The following is a 24,862-nucleotide window of genomic DNA, read 5'->3' as shown; positions in this document are numbered from 1 at the left end:
TTACAATGCTGACAGCCACACTCATCATTGTCGTAAATGCCCCTGCCATGACTAATAGGACAAAGATCATTGAACTGGTGGTCTGGAATTTAAGGCCTGGCACAGAGGACGAAAGTGTGTCCTTTCCCTAAAGTAATTAAAAAAAAAAAAAAAAAAAAAAAGAAAGTGAGGGGGGTGTCCTGTTTGTTCCCCAATGGGAGTCTGCCTGTTTTTACATCTTGAGAATGGCCAGCAGCTCCCTGTGCCTTTCCTGTGGGACTTCATTGGTTTTCACCAATAGCCTCAGGTGTTTCACCCTGCATTGGATCTCTGGGACTTGAATGCTTGAATGGGTCCGACTACCTGAACTTCTGGCACCACACCAAAGTACTGCTTGGAAACACCTGCCTTGATGCTCCTTCTTGTATTGTAAATCTGAACAGACTAGAGAGGCTGTATTCTTCTATGCTAGTATAATTTGGGAACCATTTGTGGCTGGTTGTTGAATTCTTATTCTTAAAGTAAGTGAGCCCTATTCTGAAAAGAATAGATGTATTGTGTATGTACATGCACTCAAGAGCTGGAAGAATATATTATAATAGATCTGTCTCAGTTTTCTAGTCCTCAGTCCCAGAGAGACTAAAGGCATCCATTCACCTTTTGATAAGTTAACTATTGCAGGATGTGATTTATGCTGCTCTGTTTCACGTCATACCACTACAGGCACTGTTCAGCTCGTGTGTCATAGCTCAGAGGATAGCAATAAACCACTGAACAAGAGTGGCTTAAACCATGACAGATTTTATAGGTACTCGTCTGACTCAATTTATCTTTCCAGGCTGCCCCACAAATATAATGTAATTTAATGGTCTGCACATATCTGGGCCATATTCAGCCTATGAGCTGCCTCAGTTTGACTCACATATTGTGACTGTTTCCCTGGTAAGCCTGCTGAAGGAACAAGGGGTTAATAGCTCTGGGGAATAAGTGACTGGTTTTTTTCTTTTCTCAATCTTGGATCATTCTTTTAGTGAGACAGAGCATGTGGAATAGATATTTTGGGGAATATGGCTGCTTGTGCCTAGAGCTAGTGTCTTTATATCCTCATAGAGCCAGGTGAATACCTTTGTAGCACTGGAATTAAATTTTCACTGGCATGAAAGGCAAGCACAATGCTCATTACTCTTACTGACAACTTATTCTAACGGTCTGAGGAAGCAAACCAAACCATATCATTACTAATGATTATTACTGTTATCTGCTCTATGGCAATGCTGAGAAGCCAGCCCCAGCGTGCCAGATGCTGCTCAGAAATGTAATCATTACTACTGCCCTTGGAAATCCAGGTGATGTTGAAAGGCAGTAGTCATCACTAGCATAGCTATCACAGAGATCTGTGTCCCTATTTCAGAGTGCAATCATTGGCCTGAAAGAGAACCATTTTATTTTCATTATTCTCTTCAGTTTTGGTACTTTGGGGAGTATTTCTATACATGTGACGTTGACCTTTGTACCGCGGTTATTCTGTTTCTGGTGATCATGGCTGTCTCAGGAGCAGCAAGACTTGCTTCTGGAGGTAACCAGTCCTGTCCCACTGGGAGTGGAGCCTCTTTGCCTGCTGGGGCAGCTGGACATGGTCATTGCAGCTCCCACAGACTGCTCTGGGATTGAGATTCCTTAACAATTCTGAAAATCTGAGTCTTGCTCCCAGCATTGCAAGCGTTGTGCTTCCTTTTGACAGAGTGGTGAACCAAGGCAGGGCAGGGCTGGTCAGGCAGTTCTCCTGAAGAACTGGGTTTGCATACACAGTGACGAAACTTTGTCTTGGAAGGGCAGAGGCAAGTGGAATATGCTGCTTAAGGGAGAAGATCTAGAAGAAAGTAATTGGTGCAATGGAAAGAAAGGAAATTTTTAGTTGATTATCAGGACTGACTTTTGTTGGTGCGTGGAGTAGCATCCCAAGGGAAACCCAGTAATGGAAGCCTATTGGTTCTGACCTCCAGTGCTGGACTGGACACAGCAGGACATACTGCAGGCCAGGAATTTAACTTGCTTTTTCTGGGATTAAGACTATGGGTGTAATCCTGCACCACAAAAAACCAATGTGAGTGTTGCCAGTGACCTCAGGGAAGTGTTGCCAGTGACCTTCCTTCTATCCAGTAACCCCGTGCTGATTTTCCATCTCTCCTCTGCACTCTAAGGTGTTTCTTATCAGTGCAGCTTTGTCATGGGTATATCCAAACCCCTTCCAGTCAATTCTACTGCTTGCTCCCTTCAGGCAGCTGTTAAGGAATGGTTCTGAGAGTTTCAGATGCACAGAGCATTAGAAGAAAAAAGCTGTATATACTTCTCACCTGCAGGGATGTGAGGGAGCACATCCCTGTTGTGCATGAGGCTTGCTAGACTGTGTTTATGCCACAGAATCACAGAATGGTTAAAGTTGGAGAAGACCTCTAAGATCACCAGGTCCCACTGTCCAGCTAGCACCACCACCGTGTTCACCACTAAACCGTGTCCTCAAGTGCTGTTGATTAACTGAAACTCACCCTGGCCTCTGATGTGGCAGAGACAGGGAAAGGCAAAAGCAAAGGAATTGATGCCTTGCTACCAGGCTTGGTCTTACTTCCCTTCATTTGTAGGTGACTGTTTTTGCTCTTTTGTGCAAATGACTGGTCCCAGTGGACATCTGTCTCTTGCCAGGTGCACCACAGCACAGCTGTCCTCCTAATTCTTCCCAGGGCTCCCAAATGCTAAGGTGTGTTAGGAGTGGGGTACACAGGGCAGTGGTGAGAAGGGTGGAGGCAAATAACTGTGGTTTTAAAAGTAAATAATTTATGCAACAATAACCTCTCCACCCAGGTAATCACCTCGAACAAACATTCTGCATGTCAAAGGTGTTTCTGGAGATAAGGGTTAGCACAATGAGACTCCTGCTTTCCTGGCTTTATCTACTGCTCAGAACTTAATGCTGTCCCTTCAAGTGCCCCAGCAGAGGTTACCAGTCAGGGGCAGAACTTCAGGGGGAAGTCTTTGTACTGACAATAAGGACAGTAAGCTTCCAGTATGCTGAGTGTGTATTTTCCAAGAGGGCTGAACATAGCCCCTAAAACTTTGCCCATAATTCGGTTAGTGAAGTGTTTGCCTTGGGGAGAAAATGGACAGATATGGAGAAAAATGCATTCTGATGGCTGGGAAATTAGGCTCACAGCTGAAAATTGTACTTGTGCTTACAAAGCAGGCTGAGGTGTTTTTCTTTTCTTTTTCATTTTTATTACTAATACAAATATTGGTTGATGGAGATAATTTCTGTCTCCTGGGCTACCTGACCATGGAGAGCTCAACAAAAGAAGCCCTGGAGTTTGAGGCTGCTGGTTCAGGACTCAGCCTTGTGACCTTCCTGTGGTACATTGGAAGGCCATTGCCGTGTTGTGATGGTTGCCTAGCAAGGCAGTGACACTTGTGCTGAGGCACGGTGACAGCTGTGTCACACCTGCGGGCTGCCGAGCCTGAAACTCCCTAGTATTTGTTTTGCAACAGCACAAAGCTTGCATCAGTGTGTCCCTGAGTCAATGGGAGCTGTGTAGTGACAGGGTGACACTGTCTACGTGCTCCCCTCACCTGTAGCACCCTGCAGTGGCTCCCTGCCTTGGCGTGACCAGCGCCCTGCGAACAGAGGTGACGGAGCCCTGCTGCGGTCACAGAGGGAAAGAGACTGAGCAGGAGCTATTTTTGTGTTGGAATGGAATGAACAGGACCATGGCGTGTAAGAGTCAGTGGGTGTGATGCAGAAGTGTTCTTGTGGAGGCAGGGCTAGAGGCAAATAACCAACAGCACTCCTGCTGCACGGCTGGAAAGCATGTTGGTGGTTAGACCTCAGAAAGTACCTGCCAGGGGAGATCCTCTTACTGCAAATTCTCCTGGAGGGGTTCCCATGGATGTCATCTTTTATCATCTCCTGAACTCATTTACCAGGAAAATTTAATTTCTGCCATATTTGTGTATCACATAAATGACAGGGAGGAGGACAACAACAGTAAGGGTCAGCTCAAACTGCACAGTTGGATCTCTTCAGTGCATTTAAACAACAAAATGCTATGGATACCTTCTTATAGCAAAGTGTGTGTTGAGATGTGACAGGGAGATTGGAGACAGTATCCTGTCTCACAGTGCCACTATAGAGGATATGGGAATCAAAATAAATAGTCTCCAGGCTAAAAACTCAACAGATTAGGAAAGACATCACTCTGAAAGGTATGAGGGGAGTGGTGAGTGGGACAACATTTTCATTTTTTCAATCCCACTAACTTCAATGTCCAAGCTGAGCAGTGGAAGTATAACTTGGCACCCTCTAAAGTCTGATCCCCTGAGAGCTCATATCAGGGACAAGATTAGTGTATTCTCCAGTTGGCACAAATCTGTAGGATCCCTGACCCTGGAGATGAGGTACACAGGTGAGGACAGGAGGAGACTTGTGCTCCTAAGGAGAAGGCAAGCTGGGAAGAGCCTGCAGTTCAGGCCTGGCTGGTGAGATCATGCTGGAGTACTGGCTTCTGTTTCCCTGTTTGAATTTCTCAAAGGATGCTAAAAATTGGAAAGGAGTCAAAATGTAGTTTATGTAAAAGAAAGTTAGGAATTGACTTAATCGAAGTCCACAAATATTTCACTTGAGAGATAGATTTCTAATAGTAAACAGTGCTGCAAGAAAAGGTCTTGTTGAAATCTAAGTTACACCTACACTGGTAAATAAAGTGATCCAGGGTTGGTGCTCTGAACCTGACGGCAAGTGGTACAGCATTCATTTGAATAAAACTTCTTCTCTCCCGGAGAACGTAGCCTTGCCCCTTAAATAATCTGTTAGGAACGGTGCCCTGAGCCATGCTGCCAGAGTCAGCCCTGCTGTTAGGAGAGAACCCTCCTGCTGTTCGGAGAGCACTGGCTGCCACACGCCAGAACTTGCCACAAAGCATGTGAACAACATGGGAAATTGCCTGTCAGGGCTTGTGCATGCCTTGGACTGCTTGGGTTGCCAATAGAGAAGTCACCTCACTGGCTGGCAGCGAAGAGCATCTAGAAATAGGGTGTGCACTCCAAACTGAGAGGTTGGTCAGCTACTGGGACAGTTTAGGGATAGTAAATTCCTTGTCAATTTAAGTTTTTCAGCCCAGCTTGGATGTTACCCTAAAAAGACAGAGATTTAAGAGAAACCATGGTCGCAATGTGGGCAGGAAAAACCCCAAGGGTGAATGCTGTGCACAGGGTCAGAACAGGTATCTGCTGTGTCCAGCTGATGCCCCTGTGTCCATGAAACGTGTGACCACTACAGGGAAAGCCTCTGTGAGAACCTCCAAAGGACTGTGAAGAGACTCAGTCTCCTTCATCACTGCTAGGAGCCCTAAGCTCTGTGGGAAGCACTCGATTAAATCTGCCTCTGGGATAGGAGATTGAAGTGGCACTCCCTGCATTCCCTGCTGCTCTCTTCTGTGGGAAGTCTGAGCACCCACACATAACCCAGGAGCTTAGAGAGGCCCTGGGCTCAGAAAAAGAGAGAGAAGCTTTTTTGGGGGTGGACATAGACATCCCAAGCCATGGCTATTTTCCAAGCAGTGGTGGAATAATCTGGCTAAGATCCTGCAGACATCAGGTCACTTTCCCTGCCTGTACATTTTGGTTATGGGCTAGTGAGCTGGGTGTCTGAGTCAGGGCACCAGTGAATGCCTGGGAAGGTGGAGAAGGAATAGTACAGGCATATTCCCATTAGGAAATACAGTAAACAAAGCCAGATTGGCTGTATGGCTCCTCTGACACCCCTGCCTACGCCTTCCTGAACACATCCCCAAGGCAGCAATTGGTGCTGTCTGGGACAACCTGTACCTTACCAGATTTGATCTGCGACCCACAGGTTTTATTTAGCAACAATGAAAAGACATCAGTAGCTCTTCTGCTCTAGAGGATCTCAAAGCTTCTTGAGGACCTCAGAAGAGCTTTTGAAACAAGAGTCTCTAGATCTTCAGTGCAGAGTTTGAACAAGCTGTAAAAATGGCTAAGAAGGTCTGTGGGGAAGTTCACTAGAGATTTTAATTTTCAATTAATAATTTAAAAATGCTTTTTAATCTATGAAGAGAGGGGAACAGCAGATCTGCTCCAACAGAGCCGTGAAGCACACATTTAAAGTCTGTAACAGACTGTGGGTGGAGAGAAACACCAGTAAGGTCAGGAATGGTTTCATTTGGAATCGTAGCAATATTGTACTTCCCACATCACCTTTGTACCAAACCTGGAGCATGATGATTGCAGAGGGAGCTGTTTTCCTGGTCTGCTGTGTTAGCCCTGGAGGTGTTCCAAGGCTGGAATAATAAATGTGGTACAGTAGGATTGACTGAACTCTCCTAGGGCTGATTGGGAAATGCTCAATAAGGCTGGACTTAGGTGTCCCTTAGCAGAGCCCGAGGGCATCCTCAGGATTGCAACAAACACAGATTTAGCAGCCCTGGTAAAGGGCCCTAGCACAGGCCAGTCACTTGCTTTGGAAGGGGTGTGCCTGACCCGAGACTGCATCCAGTCATGGACTGAAATGCTAGGGATGTTGAAAGTCAGGATTGCAGGGTCAAGCTGTGTGTGAGGCTTCATGACTGATGGGAGTAATTGAGGATATTTATTTTCCAGCACTGGATTGGAGTGAAAGACCAGATCTTCAATCCCTTGTTTTAATCCAGCCTTCTGAAATCTGAGTTCCAACTAAAGCAAAACAGAAAATTTGGGTTTTAAAGACAAGGAGAGTGGGAGAGAAGCCACTAATCAAAATGTTCTGATAATTGAAAACTCTGCTGGTGGAAACTAATATTGAAGAGTCATGCAGAGAGCAGAAGCTGAGCCTTCCCACTTCTTACCCAGAGGTGAGGACTGACCATGAGCATGCTTAGGCAGTGCCACTTCTCCCTCAGAGCCACCCTCTTTACCACTGACCCAGCCCCATCACCGTGGTGTCCTCAGTGTATCTGACCCATGTTTCAGCCTGGTGGGAGCAGTCCCTCCGGGCTGTGTTCCCTCCTTTTCTCTCCAGCCAGTCTCCTAGTTTCATAGCCTATTCCAGGCTGAAGACTTCTTTTTTTCCTCCTTTGTGTCATCCAGGAAACACACCCACCTCTCTTGCTCCAGCCTCATATTCTGCCTCACTCAGAGATTCTGTAACTCATGAGAAAGAATTTCAAGCAATGCTAACTGTGGCAATTTTTTTAACCATGGAAATTAGAGATTGGAAAATCTTGCTAGCTCATCCAGTCCATTATTTTACATTCTAGCCTAGCCCAATTCCTGGAGGATTCTTGCCTGCAGTACATTTTCCAGTGCATTATCCAGCCTGTATCCTTTGCTACCCATGAGAAGCTGTACCACAGAGGACTACTTTTCACTGTTTGGAAGAGGTTTCTGAAGTCTTCTTTCCCTTCTGCCTGACCTAATTTCTGCCTGTGGTAACATGCTAGCTGGGTTCTCCTGCCTTCATGCTTACCTCGTTCAGGTGATGGCAAATATTTCTTGTTCAGTCAAGCTGTTTAGCCACAATGCTTAATGCTTAGTTGTAAAGCTAAGCAATAATAGTCCTTGGCTCCCTGGAAGAGACTAACATTGAGATTAGCCTGTTAATGGGTGCACAGAGCACAGCAGACATTGTTGGTTGTGTTGCCTCTTTCTTGTAAGAGTCACTTGACACACTCCATCACAAGGTCTGGCCTTGGCTGCTTTTGCCTTTGCCAGACTTGAAACCAACATCATCTAGCTCATGTCTCCTTCAGTAGTTTTATAGGGCTCTTTTTGGTTTTGTTTTTAATTTCAGTCATGACCACTTTGCTATTTCTTGAGAACAAGGCTGGCAGGGGAATACTCTGTTTTATCCACATTTTAAAACTCCTAATTACTTTTTCTTTAAAAAAAAAAAAAAAAACAACAAACCACATTTTGAGCAATGTCTTGCATTAAAATAAATCACACTTTTTCTGTCAGAAACAGATCTTTTGTCATCTGTGGCAAAGGCCCCTGCAAAGTTGGCTAAGTAATGGGTTTTTGAGATATTACAGCTCGGAAAAAAATAATGGGGGCTAGGAAGGACTGTTGTTTATCTTTTTTTTTAAACTGTGAGCCTGATGGAAAAATAGCACATGGTTTAAGACCCAGGTTGTAATGTACGTGCACAAAGGCCCCTGGCAGTGTCTGCCGGGTCACCTTGTTCTGGCCTCCCTTGGGCCAGGGTGCTGTCACTGTGCCTGCTTTCCATGGCTGGGTCACCCTTGGGAACTGATGTCCTTGGCCCTTGCATGGAGCTGGGGTTACCTGGGCATGCAGAATCCTGGCTATGAGGAAACAGGGAGGTGTGGAGAGGGGAGGAGACACAAAACAAAACAAAACAAAAACCTAACCCAAAGAAAGGCAATCAAAAAAAAAAAAAAAAAACAGAAGAAGAGACGCCCAATTTCTCTGCTGGCTGTCTCCAAAATATTTGGTGTTTTTGTTTTTAACCACTGGGGCACTCCTTGCCCTCAGGACTTGTAGGGAAGCCTGGGTGCCCCGAAACTCCCCTGGCACAGCATACACGTGCTGCATCCACCCCATGCCCATGGCAGTGACACCATCTGATCCTGGCATTCCCTGCTCCCACTGGGCCTCCAAGGCACGGGGCCAGGGCCCCACACTGGTGTCACTGCTGCCCTGTGCTGACCTGCCTCCTCCATGGTGCACAGCGTGCTGCCCACCACAGCGTGCACGGCCATGGAGATTGGGTTTGACTGCAGGACTGTCTGTGAAGCCACAGCTCCAAAATGCCATAAAGGAATGGAAAGGAATCCCAAATCCTCATCAAATCTGAGGAAAAAAAGGAGATGCCCTCAATCCTGGATAATTATCAGGATATCCAGAAAGATAAAAGGTGCAATTGTAATATCTAGCACGATTGTTTTCAAAGCACCCACTGTAACAAAACCCCTCTGCTCAGCCCTGTAATGAAAGCTGGTCTCATTTTTCTCTTCAGACAGCATATTAGACTGTGACCCCTCTGATCTGTACTTGCCAGCACCCTTGCTCTGTCAGTGAACCCAGCCTGAGAAACTCACTCGTGCCTTCTGGCCACCATGCTTACTGCATTGCTTGCCATGCTGCCTCTTTATTCATTAATCCTTCCCCTCCCAGTTTTCTCTTCCTCCCCCCCTTTTTTTTTTCTTGTCAAAGCAAGGAGTTTTTAATAGCTAAAGAACGAAAACACCTCCCACGCCTTGCCTTAAAAAAGCTAACTCTCTGTCTTACTCACTCTTTTAGATTTCCAAACCTTTCCTGCTAGCTTAGCTGCTTTGTTTGAGGCACTGGTTCTTGAAATACCAGCATGTGAGTAGAGCCTTAATGAACTATGTAGCTCCAATGGCCTTGAGAGCACAATCCATGTGAATAAATAAATCAGATGTGGAATGGACACCATGGGATTTTGCAGAGATGGAAAAGGTTTCTGGTTTACATTGTGATTTGATTGGAAAAATAAGATATTACAAAGGAGTGTATTCCAGGATGGAGTGGTATCTCCCTCGCAAAAGAATTTTAGCAGTAGGCTTGAAGTTTTTCAGGGTGCTAAGGTCATTGTGATGCAGATGGATTGATTAAATAATCTTTGGAGGCTTCCTCTTACTCTGCTTATTCTGATTCCGCATGGTGAAATGGGGAAAAAGATAAATTGAAGCAAAGAACAATTGTTTTAGCCTTCTCATTTCCATGAGTGAAACCAAAGTGCAATGTGGTTTAACAGCATTGTTTCAATTTTTTTTTTTTGCTTTAAAACATATTAAAAATATCCTTGACTCCAAGATCACCTGCATCTGTGTGAAGTACTCTCTGCACAGATTAATTTTAGATCCTCAAATTTTTTCATTACCAAAACAGAATGTCTCCCACTGTCCTTGTGCTGATTCCAGTATCAACAAGGATCCCCTGTGCTGTAGATTTGCATCTGTAGGAATGACTCCAAGGACCCAACTTTACAGTGTGTGGAAACGAGGGCTATTTTGAACTATCAATCCAGCCATGGCTATGTGGAGCTTAGCAGAGTTTGCTCTGTTCCTGGACTTAGGTTTGTACCCTGCATTGTGCTCCCTGCTGCTGGAGTGAGATTCCTAGCAACACCCAATTAAAACAAGCACTGAATGTTTACTCCCCATCACTGCCACTGCTTTGACTGCAGTGTAAACGCACCACTAATGACTTGGCCAATGGGAGGGGAAAATGATGTGTCAGAGCCAAGTACAGAACTAGGAATTTGGGCCACCAGCCAGCTGGTTAGATCACAGTGTGTGCCTCTAATGAAACACATTGATTTGTGACTCTTACAATAACATTTTTAGGAAATCACTTCACTGGGTATTTATTTTTGTGTTGGAGCAGCCTGGTCAGGTTGGAAAACTAAAGCAGACACTGTTTACAGAGCAAGACTAAAATTTTAAGAATGAGATTAATTAATCATTGGAATAACTTTTCTAAGGATGTGATGGGTTCTCCATCATATTCTGCTGAAAAGTCAATACCGGATAGTTGTATAAAATATGTGCTATAGCTCTGGTGGGAGTTCTGTGCATCATTAGAGGTGATTATCCGAAGTTACTTGGGTTCTGTTACATCTGAGAGGAGACTATGTTGTTGCAATGGTTCCCCTTGATGATAAAAAGCCCCAGGAGCCTGTGGTAGTCACTGAGTATGAGTGTTTGTGATTCTGAGTAGTAACAGACTGAGATCTTGTCAGTGGTAGATTTAAAAGTAGCAGCAATTTTCATAGAGGGGACTACCAAATTACAAAGGCTCATTCTGCACAAGTGGACGCCCTGCCAATCTAGTGGCTGATATAATGTGCTGTGATGATTTAGCGAGCTCAGAAAGAATTAAACCATCAATAAAATGACAGACTTGGTGCATTTCAAAGCGTCTGCTCAGATCTTATGGAATTTCTTGGCTACTACATGTTCAGTCAGACAGAAAGACACGGGGGTGAATCCATGATCACCTTGTAGTATTTCACTGGATGCCTCAGAAGAGCAGATGGAAATAGTGAGCTGTGGATAAGGTAAGCATTTGTCTGCTTGAAGTTTTGTACAGACCCTTTTCTGAACTGGCACCTCTTTAATACCCTTATAGATCTATGTGTAAATTTGAGGTTTTCTTGTCTGTTTACAGTTTACGGTTAGCTAAATTACATAAATACTATTTTTTTTTTCTGTGTGCTCTGGTGAACACATCCTGGAGTTTAAGTACTCTGTGAAAAGCAACCACCTAGCCTTATGTATAATATATAGTCTTATATTTCCTATCCAGAAATTGAGACACCTAGAATCTCTAGTGAGTCCCCAAAGTCTTTGTTGCTGCATCTGATTTTTTTTCCTTTTCATGTCTGCTTTCTGTGTGGTTTTTGAGTGTCTGACAACCATAAACATTAGGAAAAAAATCCAGCCAACTAAGACTTGTTTTGAGAAAAAAAAGAAGGGGAAAAAAAAAAGTAGTTAAGTCCAAACTGACTGACTGGTTTGTCCATCTTTAAGATGCATTTACTTAGTCCCGTTCAATCTTTGTTTATGCCACGGTCTCAGTGTCTAGCAATGTAAGCTGATCATCTTAGAAACAGAATTCACCTTTAAATGTGCTTAGACTAGAAAAAAATATGCCTGGTGAGGTCATTTTCAGAGCAAGAGTTAATGCATCATGCAAACAGCTAAATAAAGGTTACAATCTGAGTGGAATTATTCAGAGCTCAGGGAGAAATCTGGCATTTGCAGTCTGTCACTGGGTTTGAGAAGTCTGGCTCTCTCCATGTCACTGTCACTCGGGAGACATCCTGCTTTCTGCGCGGCAGTAAGGGAGGGGACTGCGGCTCCGAGTGATCTTCCTGTAAAAACGGCAAAAGCAGGAGCGGTGGGAAGTGTCATGTGCGAAGAATGTGTGGAATGAGGGGTGAGTATGAGCCTGCCTTTGTCCAGTTTTCACAGAGCGACTCCATGGGTGTAAATAGCCCTCCTTCCTCCTCTCCCTTCCTCTCCAGGTCAGCTGAAGAGCCACTGTCAGGACGGCAAATGGTCCCTGATATCCCTGGAGCATCGCTGCATGGGGGGCTGTGGGGAGGCCTGTGCCTCTTGGGACCCACCAGTTAAATACTGCAAGTTTTGGGCCCTATCTGGCAAGGTCTCCTTGACCTTTTCCACCAACATCCCTGGGAATTGAATTTGTCACTTTGGGGCAAGATACACCCAAGCCAGGGATAGAGCCAGGATAAAAATGCACTCACTTGTCAACGCCCAGGCTTCTTTAGAGTTGGCAATCTCCACAGTGGTGCTGTGCAACGATTTTGGGGGTTTTTGCATTTTGTTTCCTTGTTTTGTTTCTATAAATCAAGCATTTGGCTGATTGCACAGGAAATCAACTGCTATGGGCATTCACTTCAATGGGCGAATTTTAAACGAGTCACCAGGGACTGGCTGCTGCTGAGTTCAAAGAGAAAGAGGCATGCAAAAACTCCAGCCAAGCCAAATGATGGTGGGAAATATCAGATACAAAGTGGAGAAAACTGAAGGCACAGCAGGGTGAAAGACAGATACAGTTGATTTTCCTTTCTATAATAGGCCAGATTGAGGTAAGATTAATATAGAAAATTTAAAAACAAAACAACCAACCAATCAGCCAACCAAAATCCAAACCAAAACCAGATAAAATCCCCATAATTTTGCAAAGGGGAGTTTGTTGAACATCAGGAAACATGCTCTGGTGTTGGTGTTCTATGAGTTAGGTGCAATAATCTGGGGAAATTTAATGTGATACTTGACAAAATATTGTGAAAAGTGTTGGAAAGAATAGTTTCATGCAGGGTAGAAGGTGAGCAAAAGCCATGCTCCTGCAATCATTCCTGGTTTTTTTCTTTTCCCAGTGATTTCAAGTGTTCCCATACTCAGATAATTCCAAGGGACAGATCGGCACCCCATTTCAGAGTCAAGGTAAAGAGTTTGTGTTCATAAAAATGTTAAAACAAAAAAAAGAAGGGGATGGGGGGAGGAATTTCAAGGGAAGGAAGAGCAGTCTAAACTTCGGTGTTGCTTTCCCCCAGCATACATGTGAGCAGCAGAGTCCCAGAAAGAAGACTAGAGAAAGATTGCCATCTTCTGGAAGGATAAATATCTGCCATTATTCAGAATACTAAATCTGCCATAAGCATATTTTTTAAACCATAGCATATTTCTGATCAATTTATTTCCAAACATGAATTCTTATTCATATTAAACCAATTCAGTTTAATTTCACCAATATATATGCCATGAACTCAGCTTTAGAAACTGTAAAGAATCTTGGGTTTTAATGATACTCTAACCAAGCTTAAAATTAAGGAGGCGTTAAGAGTTATCAGTAGAGATGGACTTTATTTATTCTTGAGCTCGTAAACCAGTTTTTTTTTCTTTTTTTTTTTTTAACTGAACATTTAGAAGTTAAATTTAAGGTGTCCAGATGTGGATAGACTGCAAAAAAGAAAGCAAAAAACCACTCTCCTTTTAAATGGCATCAGCTGTTGTTCTACCTACTCCAGGAAATTAAGTACATCTGTTTCAAACAGAACCTTTTTATTAATCAAAAACCTGCAGGCAGTCCATGGAGCACAGGGACATTCAGCATTGCTTTCAGTTAGTCCGTCTTAGAAACGCTTATCTACATTAGAGGAGTTTATGCAGCGACTGGATTAAAATAACCGCAGAGTTATTGCCCGTTCTGCTCAGGGCAGGGAGGGTCAGGAGCCCGGCATGGCACAGCCCATGTGCTGCCCGTGACCTCCTCCGTCTGCTGCCCATGCTGTGTGGGGCTGTCACAGGCTGTGCCATCGCCCAGAGCTGTCCCTGCGCTGCTCCAGCCTCCGCACTCCGTGTCGGACACAGGGCGTGACAATGGATGCGCCACTGGTGTCCTCAGTCTTGGCAGAGCAGCATGCAGGGAATCTGCCTCATTCCCTCCCAGTGGTGGTACGAGCTTCACCCATTTGGCATTGGGCAAAGCGGAAGGCAGGACGTGTCTTTCTTTGGGAGGTTCTCCTCCCTTGCAGTTTGATTCAGTGCAACTCTGCTCCATGGCTTCTAGTCCTTTCTCATGAGACGCAATTACATTCTTACTTTTCATGGGTTTGATACCACACAGTTATTTTGAGAGCCTTTAAACTTTCAGGACAAGAGCTCAGAGGGGACTTTGTGTCAATGTGAATCTCTGTATCTCCTTACTAAATTCCCAAATTCATCCAATGTGAACCAGCTGGGATTCCCAGTGACCTTCACATTTTGGTAAAAGCTGCCACTACAAGTGACACTGACAATCTATCTCATTCTCCTAAGCTTTGGCTATTGGCTTGACTAGCTGCTGTTTCAAACACCTCCTTTGTGGTAGTGATGCCATGGTGTCAGTCTGCCACTCAGCAGCTCTTCTGCTAAGGGGCTCCTTTTGGCATCAAAATTTCCAGTGCCCATGGGGGAGCACTGTATTGGTATCTCTTCAGGCACTGAAATCCTCAGTCCTCAGAGCAGATGCATAAACTTTCCCCATTTATTTTATTCTGCCCTTTCTGCAACTCTTGGGTGTGGCCAGGAAAATATCCTAGGATGCTTTTGGTCTTTGCCATTCCGCTGAGACAGGGCACAGTGCAAGGGGTGACCCGATGCCAAGGGTGCTGGCAGCTTCCCAGCTAAGGTCACTTCTCCCCTGTAGCATTGGCCAAAGCTGCCATCTTCCTCCACACAAGCCCCCACATAGCTACCACATGGGGACGGCTGGAATCTTTCAGTGTTTTAAAGAAACTTTCTACTCAGTTAATACAGGTCACTCTTCTGCACTTAATCCCAACCCGCCGCACCAATCGCTTCCCATATAATCTCCCAGAACAGCTGTGCTGTGATTGCATTGTGGATTACAAAATGACCATTTTCCACAAAACAGCTGCTGATCAGAAGGATAGCATTTAATAATCACTGGCGAGGAGAAGGAGGAGGGGACCAGACAAAGGAGGAAGGATTTTGCAGCAGTTGGGTTTCTTGGGGCATATAGAGATGAACAAAACAGCAGACAAAGCGTGAGTCCCACTTCTGTGCTGCTCATCCAAATTAACAGGACTACAAGGACTTGCTGCTAAGGTAAATTGAACTATCATTCCTTTTTGGGGCTATCTAGACATTATGGTTGGTTACTATCAGTGAGTGCTTGGTTTTTGTGAAGGGAAGCTTTTCTAACAATGTTTTCAGGAAGTAGTTCAGATTTGCTTCTCATTCCATATGTCTTCTGCATCCTTGATCCACTTCCTACTTCTGACTCATTTGTTTCTTGTACTTTTTATGTCTTTTCCTTAACACTTTTCCTGAAATTATACGGCCTTTCAACTACTGTCATAAATCAACTGGAGAGAATATTTTTCCCACTACTGAAGATTTAAATTAGAAAGATGATTTTTGTAAATATTGTGAGTGCAATTTCTTTGTTAAATAAAAGCATTAGCAACCCAAAACCTGATGACAGAAAATCTTATAATTAAGCATTGATGAAAAACTGAAAAACTTTGTGTGCTGAAGGTTTCAATTTTCAGGTGAAAAACTGTGGTTTTGAGAAGAGCAATTTTGTTTGCAATTTCCTTTTCAGTCATAAGCCAAATTTTCCACCAAAAAAACTTTTAGTGAGATGTTTGCCACTAATCTTAGCCAGGAACTCTTCCTAGGAGGCGTCTTCTCTGTGAAAATGGTAACATTCAACATGCCTTCAAATCATGAAAGCCATTAGTTTTGGCTTTCATGTTAGTTATAACTGAGAGGTTACCATCTCCAGGGTGCAGAAAGAAATGTCCTGCTGAAGAGACAAAGAAGCCAAAGTATGAAAGAACACAGGAAAATTTCAGGAGCCGAGTATTTTCTTGCTTTCAATGAGGGTTTTCAGGGTCAGACACTGCTTTCTCAGTGTGATGAGATGCTAATAAGGTCCTGCTTTTCAAGAGGAGCTTCTGCGCTGTCTTTGTTAACCAGGTTTCCAAGCTTGCTGGGTAGCAGAAAAAATTGGTTCTAATTGGTTTATGTGTGGGGCAGTCACAGACAATGCAAAGCTGGGTCTGTATTGTTTATTTATAGTGATGTCCACAGAATGGTCTCTCTCACACGTTCAGCGTTGGGTGAGTCAGCCAAAGTTAAGTGAAGAGGACCCGCAGCAGGCAGGGTCTGTACAAACTGAATCTATTCATGGGTAAATAGATTTTCAGAGTCATAAATAGGAAAGGGTGGGAGTAGCTGGATGAAGTTGTGCCAAACATAGGGAGTGCCACGTGGGAAGGGACATGCATTGATTACATGAAAGTTGATGTGTGGGTAGATGACATCTAATCAATCTATGGAGTGATATTTTGGGGTTCTCAGGAGTCAGTGCAGGGTTTTGCAGGAACCCTAAAGTCATCTTCCCTCTGAGCGAGAAAGTCTCACAAATTGCTTTCTGAATTACTTTAAATGATGATATGAAATCAGTAAGAATGTTTGCGGCAACATTCACCCTTATAGGGAAAAAACCTTTGGCACTTTGTGTGAAAGCAAAGACGCTGCCATCCCACCATCCTACCAAATTTCTGATGTGCAGATGAGAGCTCAGGTGGAAGGTGCTGCTCTGTGGCTTGTACTTAAGATACCAGGTCTGGATAGCTGGGTGTTCCCTCTGAGCTAGTCATTGCTTTGATGTGTGACCTTCAGCGATTTGGGAACATTTTCCTGCGTTTTCCCACTGAGAAATCACTATACTCTTTGCCTCCCCAGGCACAGTAATAAGCTGCTTGAAAAACTGTTTTGGGACACTTGGCAACAAGATTTCTCATTTAATTGGAGAGAGCATTCGTATTTCATGTAAAGGCAACACATGGTATTGAGGGAAGTTGGTTAACAGTTTCTCCCTGTCATCTCTGAGATGGATGAATGTGATGTTCCTTTCGTTTTGCTCATGTGCTCAGACACCTCAATGCACTCAGCCCTGCTATGTCACCTTCTCTTCCCCAGTATAGATATTCAGAATGCCTTGCTGGATATGGTTGAAGCTGACCAGGTCCACTGCCCTGGCTTTCAGGGAATGGTTTTTCCATGCTGAGTGAGCTGTTGGGGTGTTGTGAGGAGGGCAGAGTGCTCACAACCCCTGCCCACAGCTGCATGCTGGGAGAGGGTGGGATTCCTGAGGCTGCGTGGGACAAGTGGCTGGTGTGATGGTGTCTCCCATTTGTGTGTTGCAGATGGAGCTGCTGAAGGGACTGCCATTGCGCCGCACTTTCCTGGCTGTCATCCTCAACCTGCTGGCTCTCACCCTCTCCACCACAGCCTTGCTGGGCAGCTACTGGTGCACCGGGACCCAGAAAGTACCCAAGCCTTTGTGTGGGAAGAGCAAAGCCTCCCAGTGTGTGGGTGTGCCCATGCCGTCCGATGCAGACACGAGCAATGTTTCCTCTGAGGACACAGTGCACTACAGCTGGGAGACTGGGGATGACCGCTTTGCCTTCAGATACTTCCACACAGGGATGTGGCTTTCCTGTGAAGAGAGCATGGAAGGCCCAGGTAATGTTTTGCTCAGGCAGCCACAACTTATTGCCTTGTATTTACTCCACAGAAGTTTGAAGCTGAAAGATGGAAGGCTGACAACACGTGGGAGAAAAGTATTCTTCCTCTTCCTAGATGGTATCAGCTCTGTGTACTGGTGTGGTCAATATATTTCTGTCCTTCACTGGAATTTCTGTCCTTCACAGAGCAGGGAAGTGGAGAGTGGCTGTCTCTGGTGTGCCCTTTGGTCAAGAATAGGGCCTGTGAAGTGCAAGTGATGGTGGTGGTGGCAGTGACTTTATGATAGCACTGTCCATCCTGATGGGAATTTCCATGAGCCTCCTTTCCCTTTCCCTGTATCTCCATTCCTGTTCACAGCTTACTTCATGCTCTTCAGGGCAAATCTGTGATGTCCTCTCAGAAATCTAAGTACAGTGATTTTATGCAGATGATAATTTTCAGCTATCACTGTAAGGACTACAATAGTTGGTGTTCTTAAATCATCAAACCGAGTAGTTTTGTGTTATTAAACAGAGACTGGGATTTTCCTAAAAAAACCCCAAATAAATAAAACAGAGAAAGGGAATTTCTACCTTATAGATACAGAAAAAACCTGGAGGATCTGAACACAAAGGAACTAAAGCTAGGAGGTAAATTGACCTGAGGATTAGAGCTGCAATATTGTAATTATTTTTAGTTTTTGTGATATTGTGACAGGTTTCATTAGTGATTTTTGACCACGTGGGACTGGCACTGTAAATCCTGAAGTGCCAGGGACTGACTGTGGAACCTGTACTAGAACCCTTTGGTGCTTCCCTTCACCCTTGACGTGTTCCTGCCCAGACCTGCTCAAGTCATTCTGCTGAAACCTGTGCCACACCAGCACAGGTGGGTGCTCTGCAGTGCTCAGATGCCCTTTACTGCCTGGCACGCACCTCAAAGATCAGAACTAATCCAGAAGGTGGCCAGCACAGAGATTTGTATCTAAAAATAGAGTGATGGAAGTCACTTTCATCAGGGCCATTCCCCTGAGCCCACCACCCTGCCTTCTGCTCTGCCCAAGTACAAATGCCTCACCTTCTTTAACCAAACCATCCTTCCAGTACAGTATTTTTCATCTCTGTTTCTGTCAGTTTGAAAATAAATAACTGGTGAAGAAAAGCAGACAGAAGGAGGGGTTGGAGCAGAAGGGAATGTGCTTGAAAATCTCATGGCCTCACAAGTGGGCTGCTTTTTGTTATGAGCATTTCCAGAAGGGCTGTGGAAGGAGATGTGTTTATTTATGACTGGTTTGGGTTGGGTTGTGTTTCCATGATGCTTGTGGGAGTGAAACTACATCCCTCGACTGATTTCTCTGAACAACTTTTCTGTTCACTGGGCAGTCCTGGAATAACCCCAGTGCCTGAAGGAACAGAGAAAGTATGTAACATCTGGATCACAGCAGAACTCGGGAGAGAGCACAGGATAGAAGCACAGTCAGTCTCAGTCTCCTGCTCCCTGTAAATCTCCCTCCCACTACTGTGCATCTTTGAAGCAACTTCATAGACAATAAAAACAACAAAGAAGGGACTACTCTGAACAAAAGGAGTTTGAGTTGAGCTGGAGAAAGGATTTCATTTTCAGGCTAATCGCAGGATCAGTTTAGATGAGCCATTACTGAATATCCTCATTAAAGTTCTAGGTGAAGGAGCAAATTGCAAGTTAATGAGAACTGCAGATGGCACTAAACTGGGTAGCATCCTGAGAGCTGTGGATGACAGAAGTAGCACAGGAGATTTGGAAAGATTAGAACTGGGGATAGAAATTAAGAAAATTAGATTCTTACATGAAGCGGAAAAGTCAGGGAGAAAATACTGTGCCAAGTGGAGGACAGGACCCTCAAATGCAGCAATGCAATATGCAGGGACAGAGGCTTACAGACAGTAATGATGGACCCTCAGCTGAGACACTAGTTTGCCAAAGCAAACATTAACACAATTTGTTGAAATAGCATGTCTAAAATGTGAGGACCAAGGACCATATTTCTGTATGAGTCTCTGCCACAGAAGGGGGACTTGCATCTCTGTCACCAAGTATTTCACTTGGGAAGTTCTGTTTTTGCTTTCTTCTTTGAGAAGCAGTGCTAGAAATGCTCTTCTGAGATTAGGCTGTGTGGGAATTCAGCAGAAGTGATGGATCTGCAGTCTCTTACAAGCTACACCTTTAATAAACCTGATCATCAATAATGTTGTGAATGAGTAGCAACAGATTTTTATATTCAACATAGGCTAGAAAGATTTACAAATTGCTGAAGCTTTTTTTTTTCTGAAAAGGTAATTTCTAGTTTTGCAGGAAAATGCTGCCTTCCCATCCTTTGCCTCAGGGAAGGTCTGGAAAGATAGAAAAAGACCGGAGGTGAGAAGGTCTGATGGGTAGATTCAGGGATGAATGGATGTATGCACTGAAAAGAGAGTGAGATGAAGAGATTTTCTTTTCCTCTGTGTTCCCTGCATTGTTTTATAAACTCAAAACTTTGGTTTTGTGTTTCAGAAGAGAAATGCCGCAGCTTTATTGAGCTTTCACCACCAGCAGAGAGAGGTAAGAGCAAATCCCTCTATTTTACTGTAGCTGTACAGTATGCCTCCTAGGGACAGGGAGCCTGCAGTATTTTGCCTGTATGACGACAGCAGGGTGGGTCCCCAAAGAGCCAGGTAAGAAATCCTGCCCTTGTGGTTGGTAAAAGATCAAAGATTTCCTCCCAGATGTTTGCATAAACCACTGCCATTTGTGAAGTCAGCACTGGAAACCTCAGATTCCCTCCAGTATGAGGTGGGATTTCTCTCATGTAGTGAGTTGCCAGGTCTGGAGTTGTCATCTTGCTGTAGTAAAGGGGAAGAGGATGGATGCAGCCTCAGGGCAGCCCCTCCCACACAGGCTACATGTTAACTCAGTGCTTCAGTTTTGGGTCCTAGTACCATTAATCTGGAAGCTGAATCACCCCTTACTTTGTGGTAAATGAATAGGACATCTGAAAATTATGCTTTCAAGGTGAAGTCCCTGCCTCATTAAATACAAAACTACATTTGGGTAGAAGAGATCACCCCTCCTGTCATTCTCACATGTTTCAAATCACCCTGTGGATAGCTTCAGTACAGTTTGATGTAAGTGTACATATGCTACGGAGGTTCTACTTAATGAAGGCTTTTCAGTTGGTGTGGGCTTGCTAACTATTCCCTGAGATGGAGGCTGGAGACAAGTCATTTCAGAAGATGTTCATATATGAAAGGAAAGGCCTGGGGTGCTGTCACAGCACTCAACCCCTGAAAACAAGGGTGTAATAAATGCTGGGGATTTGCAAGCACCATTTTCACTCTTTCCTGCACAAAGTATAATAATCTCAACATGACCAGTGCAGGTGCCATTGTATGGCCGGGCTAGCACTGCACAAGGGGGTGTGACTGCTGACTGTGGGATGGGCTGGCTGAGCTGGGTGTGTGCAGAGCAGCTCCACAGTACACAGGCAACATTACAAGACCAAATTACACATCATCATTGGGAAGCTTGGACTCACGAGGAAAATGATGCAGAGGTCTCTGTGTATGTGTGGTGCCTGCAACCTCCAGAATACTTTTGACAGTCTGACCTTTAATGAAATATTCTCCTTGATGGTGCTGCAGCAAGCAAGCCAGCTCCTTTAAACAGGGAATGCAGCTCATCTATTTCTGCTAAAGAGCTGGTTGACTCTATGGCACTAATGATGTTGAGTATTCAAGTCAGTGCCACATTAATGAGGGTTTTCTTCACACTCCTTTTTCCCAGCTGAATATCTCCTCTACAGCCATTAATAGTTGCTAACAGTAGTGTTCACGGTGCTGCTTCATTTGTCAGATTAATGTTTCTTCCTCAGTGGATCCTGTGCTTTTCCACAGCCCAGCATTACAGAGTGCCTTTCTTCATCCTCCTTCAGTTCTTGCTGCACAGCTGTAGAACTCAGCTCAGCTGTGGACTCTGGTATCACTTAAATCCCACTCAAAATCCCAGTCTGGAAGTACCTGCACTCTGTTCAAGGAGCAGGGTGGGTGGTCAGTATTACTGCCCTGGCTGGATATCAACCCCAAGGAACATACTTTCATTTTAATTGAGGTTTCAGTGAGAAATACAGGGGTGCAAGAGGCTTCCTGAATTCCAGAGGCCATGTCCCAGACAGTCATGGATGCACCATGACTGCACCATAGTTCTTAAATAGTTGAATCCCAGGTTAAAAGTTGTTTGTTTTTGTTGTGATTAGAGTTTGGATGTGTTCATGGCCAATCTATGACCATTATATTTTATGCTAACAGTCAACAGTTTCCCTGTCTTTTTCCCTTTGCTTTCCTCCTTGCTGTTTATGAATAGTGCTGGCTTGTTCACAGAGGCCATTTTAGATCTCCTCAGCTCTGCCATGCTAGAGGAGCCATCCTCTGTGACATGCACTCTGTCCCCTCCAACACCCATTGATCACTTGCTCACAGGCTGGGGAGATTGCTTTTGGGTGTTTGCTGTTTTCCTTTGTCCCCTTCTATCCAAAGGACATCCTTTCAGGATTGGGTTGAGAGGGGAGTACTCTTCCTTGAACATGGTTGCATGCTGTATTCCTGGCAGGAATCCTGTGGCTGTCACTGGGATCAGAGATGCTGTACATCAGCTTGCTGCTCATCAGCTTCATCCTCCTGATGGTGGAAATTCTGCACACTGGCAATCCTGTGTGTGGGATGAAGCTCAATGCCTTTGCTGCTGTCTCCTCAGTGCTGTCAGGTAAGTGTATTACTGTAGTCTTGGAATCTCAGCACTGGAGAGCCTGCTTTTCCACTCGAGGCTGAAGTATGCTGCTCTGGCTCCTACTGTAACTTCTTTGCTTTGTCCTTTGTGTCCAGGTCTCCTTGGGATGGTGGCACACATGATGTACACTCAAGTCTTCCAGGCAACAGTTAATCTGGGACCGGAGGACTGGAGGCCGCACACATGGGACTATGGCTGGGCATTCTAGTACGTGAGCTCTGAGGCCATCTTCACCCCCAGCCTTTAGAGCTTCAGCCATGCCACCCACTTCCTCCTCCTTTCCTGACCTTCTGTGTGTCCAAGGACACGTGTACCAAGGTCCTCCTACCATTAATCTGCGGTCTTTGCCTCACCCTGCTTTAATAAATGGTGGCTGAGCTACTTAAATGAATGGTTACCAAAGGAGTGGGAAAACAATGGGGTCACACCTGAACTGAATTGCCTTCAGCCTTGCTGACTCATTAGGCTTGCCCCTCTGCTTGTTTGCCCTGTTTGGTCTCAACTCTTCCCTGTGTGCAGAGGCCAGTGTCACACTTGTAATGATGCTCTCAAACACACCTTGTTTTTCTGCAGCTTTAACAAGTTGCATGGCTCAGCATCTTCACTAACCAGTGTTGGGCCAAAGGGCCTGTTCGTGCAACACCAACACCAAGCCTAGTGATGTGGGCAGAGCTCAGCCCCCAACCAGCAGCCACATCATCTCTAGTGCTGGTCCAGCCTATAATGGCAGCTGCACTGGAGGCCAAGGCCATCTTAAGAAGGTACTACGTGCAGGAAGGAGGGAAAGCAGGCAGTACACCACAGGGTCACTTGTGAGCCAGGAAGAGGAGCTGTGAAAAGCAGGTGGATCAGTGTGCCTTTCTCTAAAGGAAAAAGCAGCCAAGCACAGTGGACATGACATACCTGACCTGAGAAACAGTTGGGTGAGCCTTGCAGGTGCCCATGGAAAGTGCAGGTTCAATTTCAATGCTGTATCGATGATGACCACATTGATTCTCAAACACTCCAGTGCCCTGTGCCACCCGTGGACATGAATGCCAGGATGGCAATTTGGTTACACTCAGGTAGACAAGCCTCATGCACAGTAAGACAGAGAGTCCAGCAATACAGAACTTGCTTCCAAGCTGTGCTCCCTTGCTCTGACCAGTTACAGATGTTCCTGCTGCCCTTTTCCCTGTGTCACTCCTGTCCCTGTCATGGGGATGACCAATATTTATCCCACTGATTTAAGAAGAATCTTGTGGTGGGATAACTGAAGAACTGTAATGCTATGAGCCTTAGTCACTCTAGCTCATGTCTGTTCCCAGTAGATTCTGCCTGGCAAACTAGGGAGAACTGGGGTGTCATGGTGTTCCTTTCCCTACATGGCTTTTCACAGCATGTGCTTCTTCTGTGTGTCTCTGGCAGCATGGCCTGGGCCTCCTTCACCTGCTGCATGGCCTCTGCTGTCACCACTCTCAATACCTACACCAAGACGATACTGGAGTTCAAAAGGAACCACATCAAGGGATACGATGGGACCCTCAAGGATCACCCTCAGCACCACCAGTGCTTCATACAGCAAATAAGCAGCTACTATGAGCCCAAAGGCAAGGTCTTCCATTCAGTCTCTGAGGGAGTCGACTTCTACACTGATCTGCAGCAGAAAATACTGCAGAGGGAACCAGAGCTGGACCTGGATGAAGTCTTGGGCCAGACAATTGGGGAGGATCGCTGTTAGGGATGAGTGTACAGGGACTGAGCAGTGGGGTTTGGGAGGAACAAGAGCTCTGAACCAAGCATTGGCACCACTGTTAGCAGGTTTTGGGGAGCTCTTCCAGGCTCTACAGGGAGTGAGGAGGCAGGCACTGGGTCAGGGCAACTAGAGTAGAAGTTTGGGGGTCCTCCCTGGTCATATACAATGTGATGGGTGCCCTCTTCTGACAAGGGTGAAACTGGAAGGACATGCTGGTGCCAGCTGTCTCCAAGCACTTTCAGAGTTGAGTCAGATGTCCTGATTCCAGTATTGCACTGGGGAACAGACAGTCAGCACCATCCAGATGGCAAACTGCACTGCTGGGTGGTGTCACACTGACCTTCCATCAGCACCTCCAGTTCAGTGCTATGGTGAAGGCCATCAGTGTTCATATTGATCAGCTGTCACCCTCTCTGAACACCCTGCTTATTCTTAATTTCCAGGCCCAAACTCTTATCCCTGCCCCCAGATTAAAAGTCCTGCTGCAGTAGGAATAGGGGATAGCTTTCAGACATCTCCTCCTCCTTCCTATCTGTAATGACTCCCACATGTTCCCTTCTTGCTTTTTGCCCAGAAATCTCCTATTCTGAGGTACTTTGCTGTCTGCCTCTTTTTACTGTTTCTTTGTAACCATTAAGAATTTGGCAGGACTTTTGCTTTTTATGTTACTTCTATTCATCTGTTCCTTTCTGTCCATTGTAAAAATATTGCAAACAACCCCTGAATCAAAACCCCAAGCAAGCTCATCTCTCAAAGGTGAAACACTGGTTCA

At 45.1% G+C, this 24,862-nt stretch overlaps 1 protein-coding gene across 3 annotated transcripts in view; it reads left to right on the top strand.

Annotated features, from left to right (window-relative positions):
• Nucleotides 1-24,803, top strand: part of GSG1 (germ cell associated 1) — a 90,566-nt gene extending 65,763 nt beyond the window's left edge. Inside the window, exons 1-7 of one of the 3 annotated variants that reach the window (XM_064702231.1) lie at nt 11,751-11,946; nt 12,914-12,980; nt 17,258-17,576; nt 20,088-20,135; nt 22,179-22,331; nt 22,451-22,562; nt 23,763-24,803. In XM_064702231.1, the coding sequence (XP_064558301.1) occupies nt 17,258-17,576; nt 20,088-20,135; nt 22,179-22,331; nt 22,451-22,562; nt 23,763-24,075 (945 nt within the window). In that variant the 5' untranslated portion in view covers nt 11,751-11,946; nt 12,914-12,980 and the 3' untranslated portion in view covers nt 24,076-24,803. Of the gene's footprint in view, nt 1-11,750; nt 11,947-12,154; nt 12,175-12,913; nt 12,981-17,257; nt 17,577-20,087; nt 20,136-22,178; nt 22,332-22,450; nt 22,563-23,762 lie in introns of those variants that run through there. The other 2 variants (XM_064702233.1, XM_064702232.1) reach the window with 2 other exon arrangements.
• The last annotated feature ends 59 nt before the right edge of the window (nt 24,804-24,862 follow it).

The sequence above is a fragment of the Zonotrichia leucophrys genome, chromosome 1A (assembly GCF_028769735.1).
Source record: "Zonotrichia leucophrys gambelii isolate GWCS_2022_RI chromosome 1A, RI_Zleu_2.0, whole genome shotgun sequence".
In the NCBI taxonomy this organism is placed as follows: Eukaryota; Metazoa; Chordata; class Aves; order Passeriformes; family Passerellidae; genus Zonotrichia; species Zonotrichia leucophrys.
The sequence above is the reverse complement of the archived record's forward strand: the minus strand, read 5'-3'. Positions and strand labels throughout refer to the sequence as shown.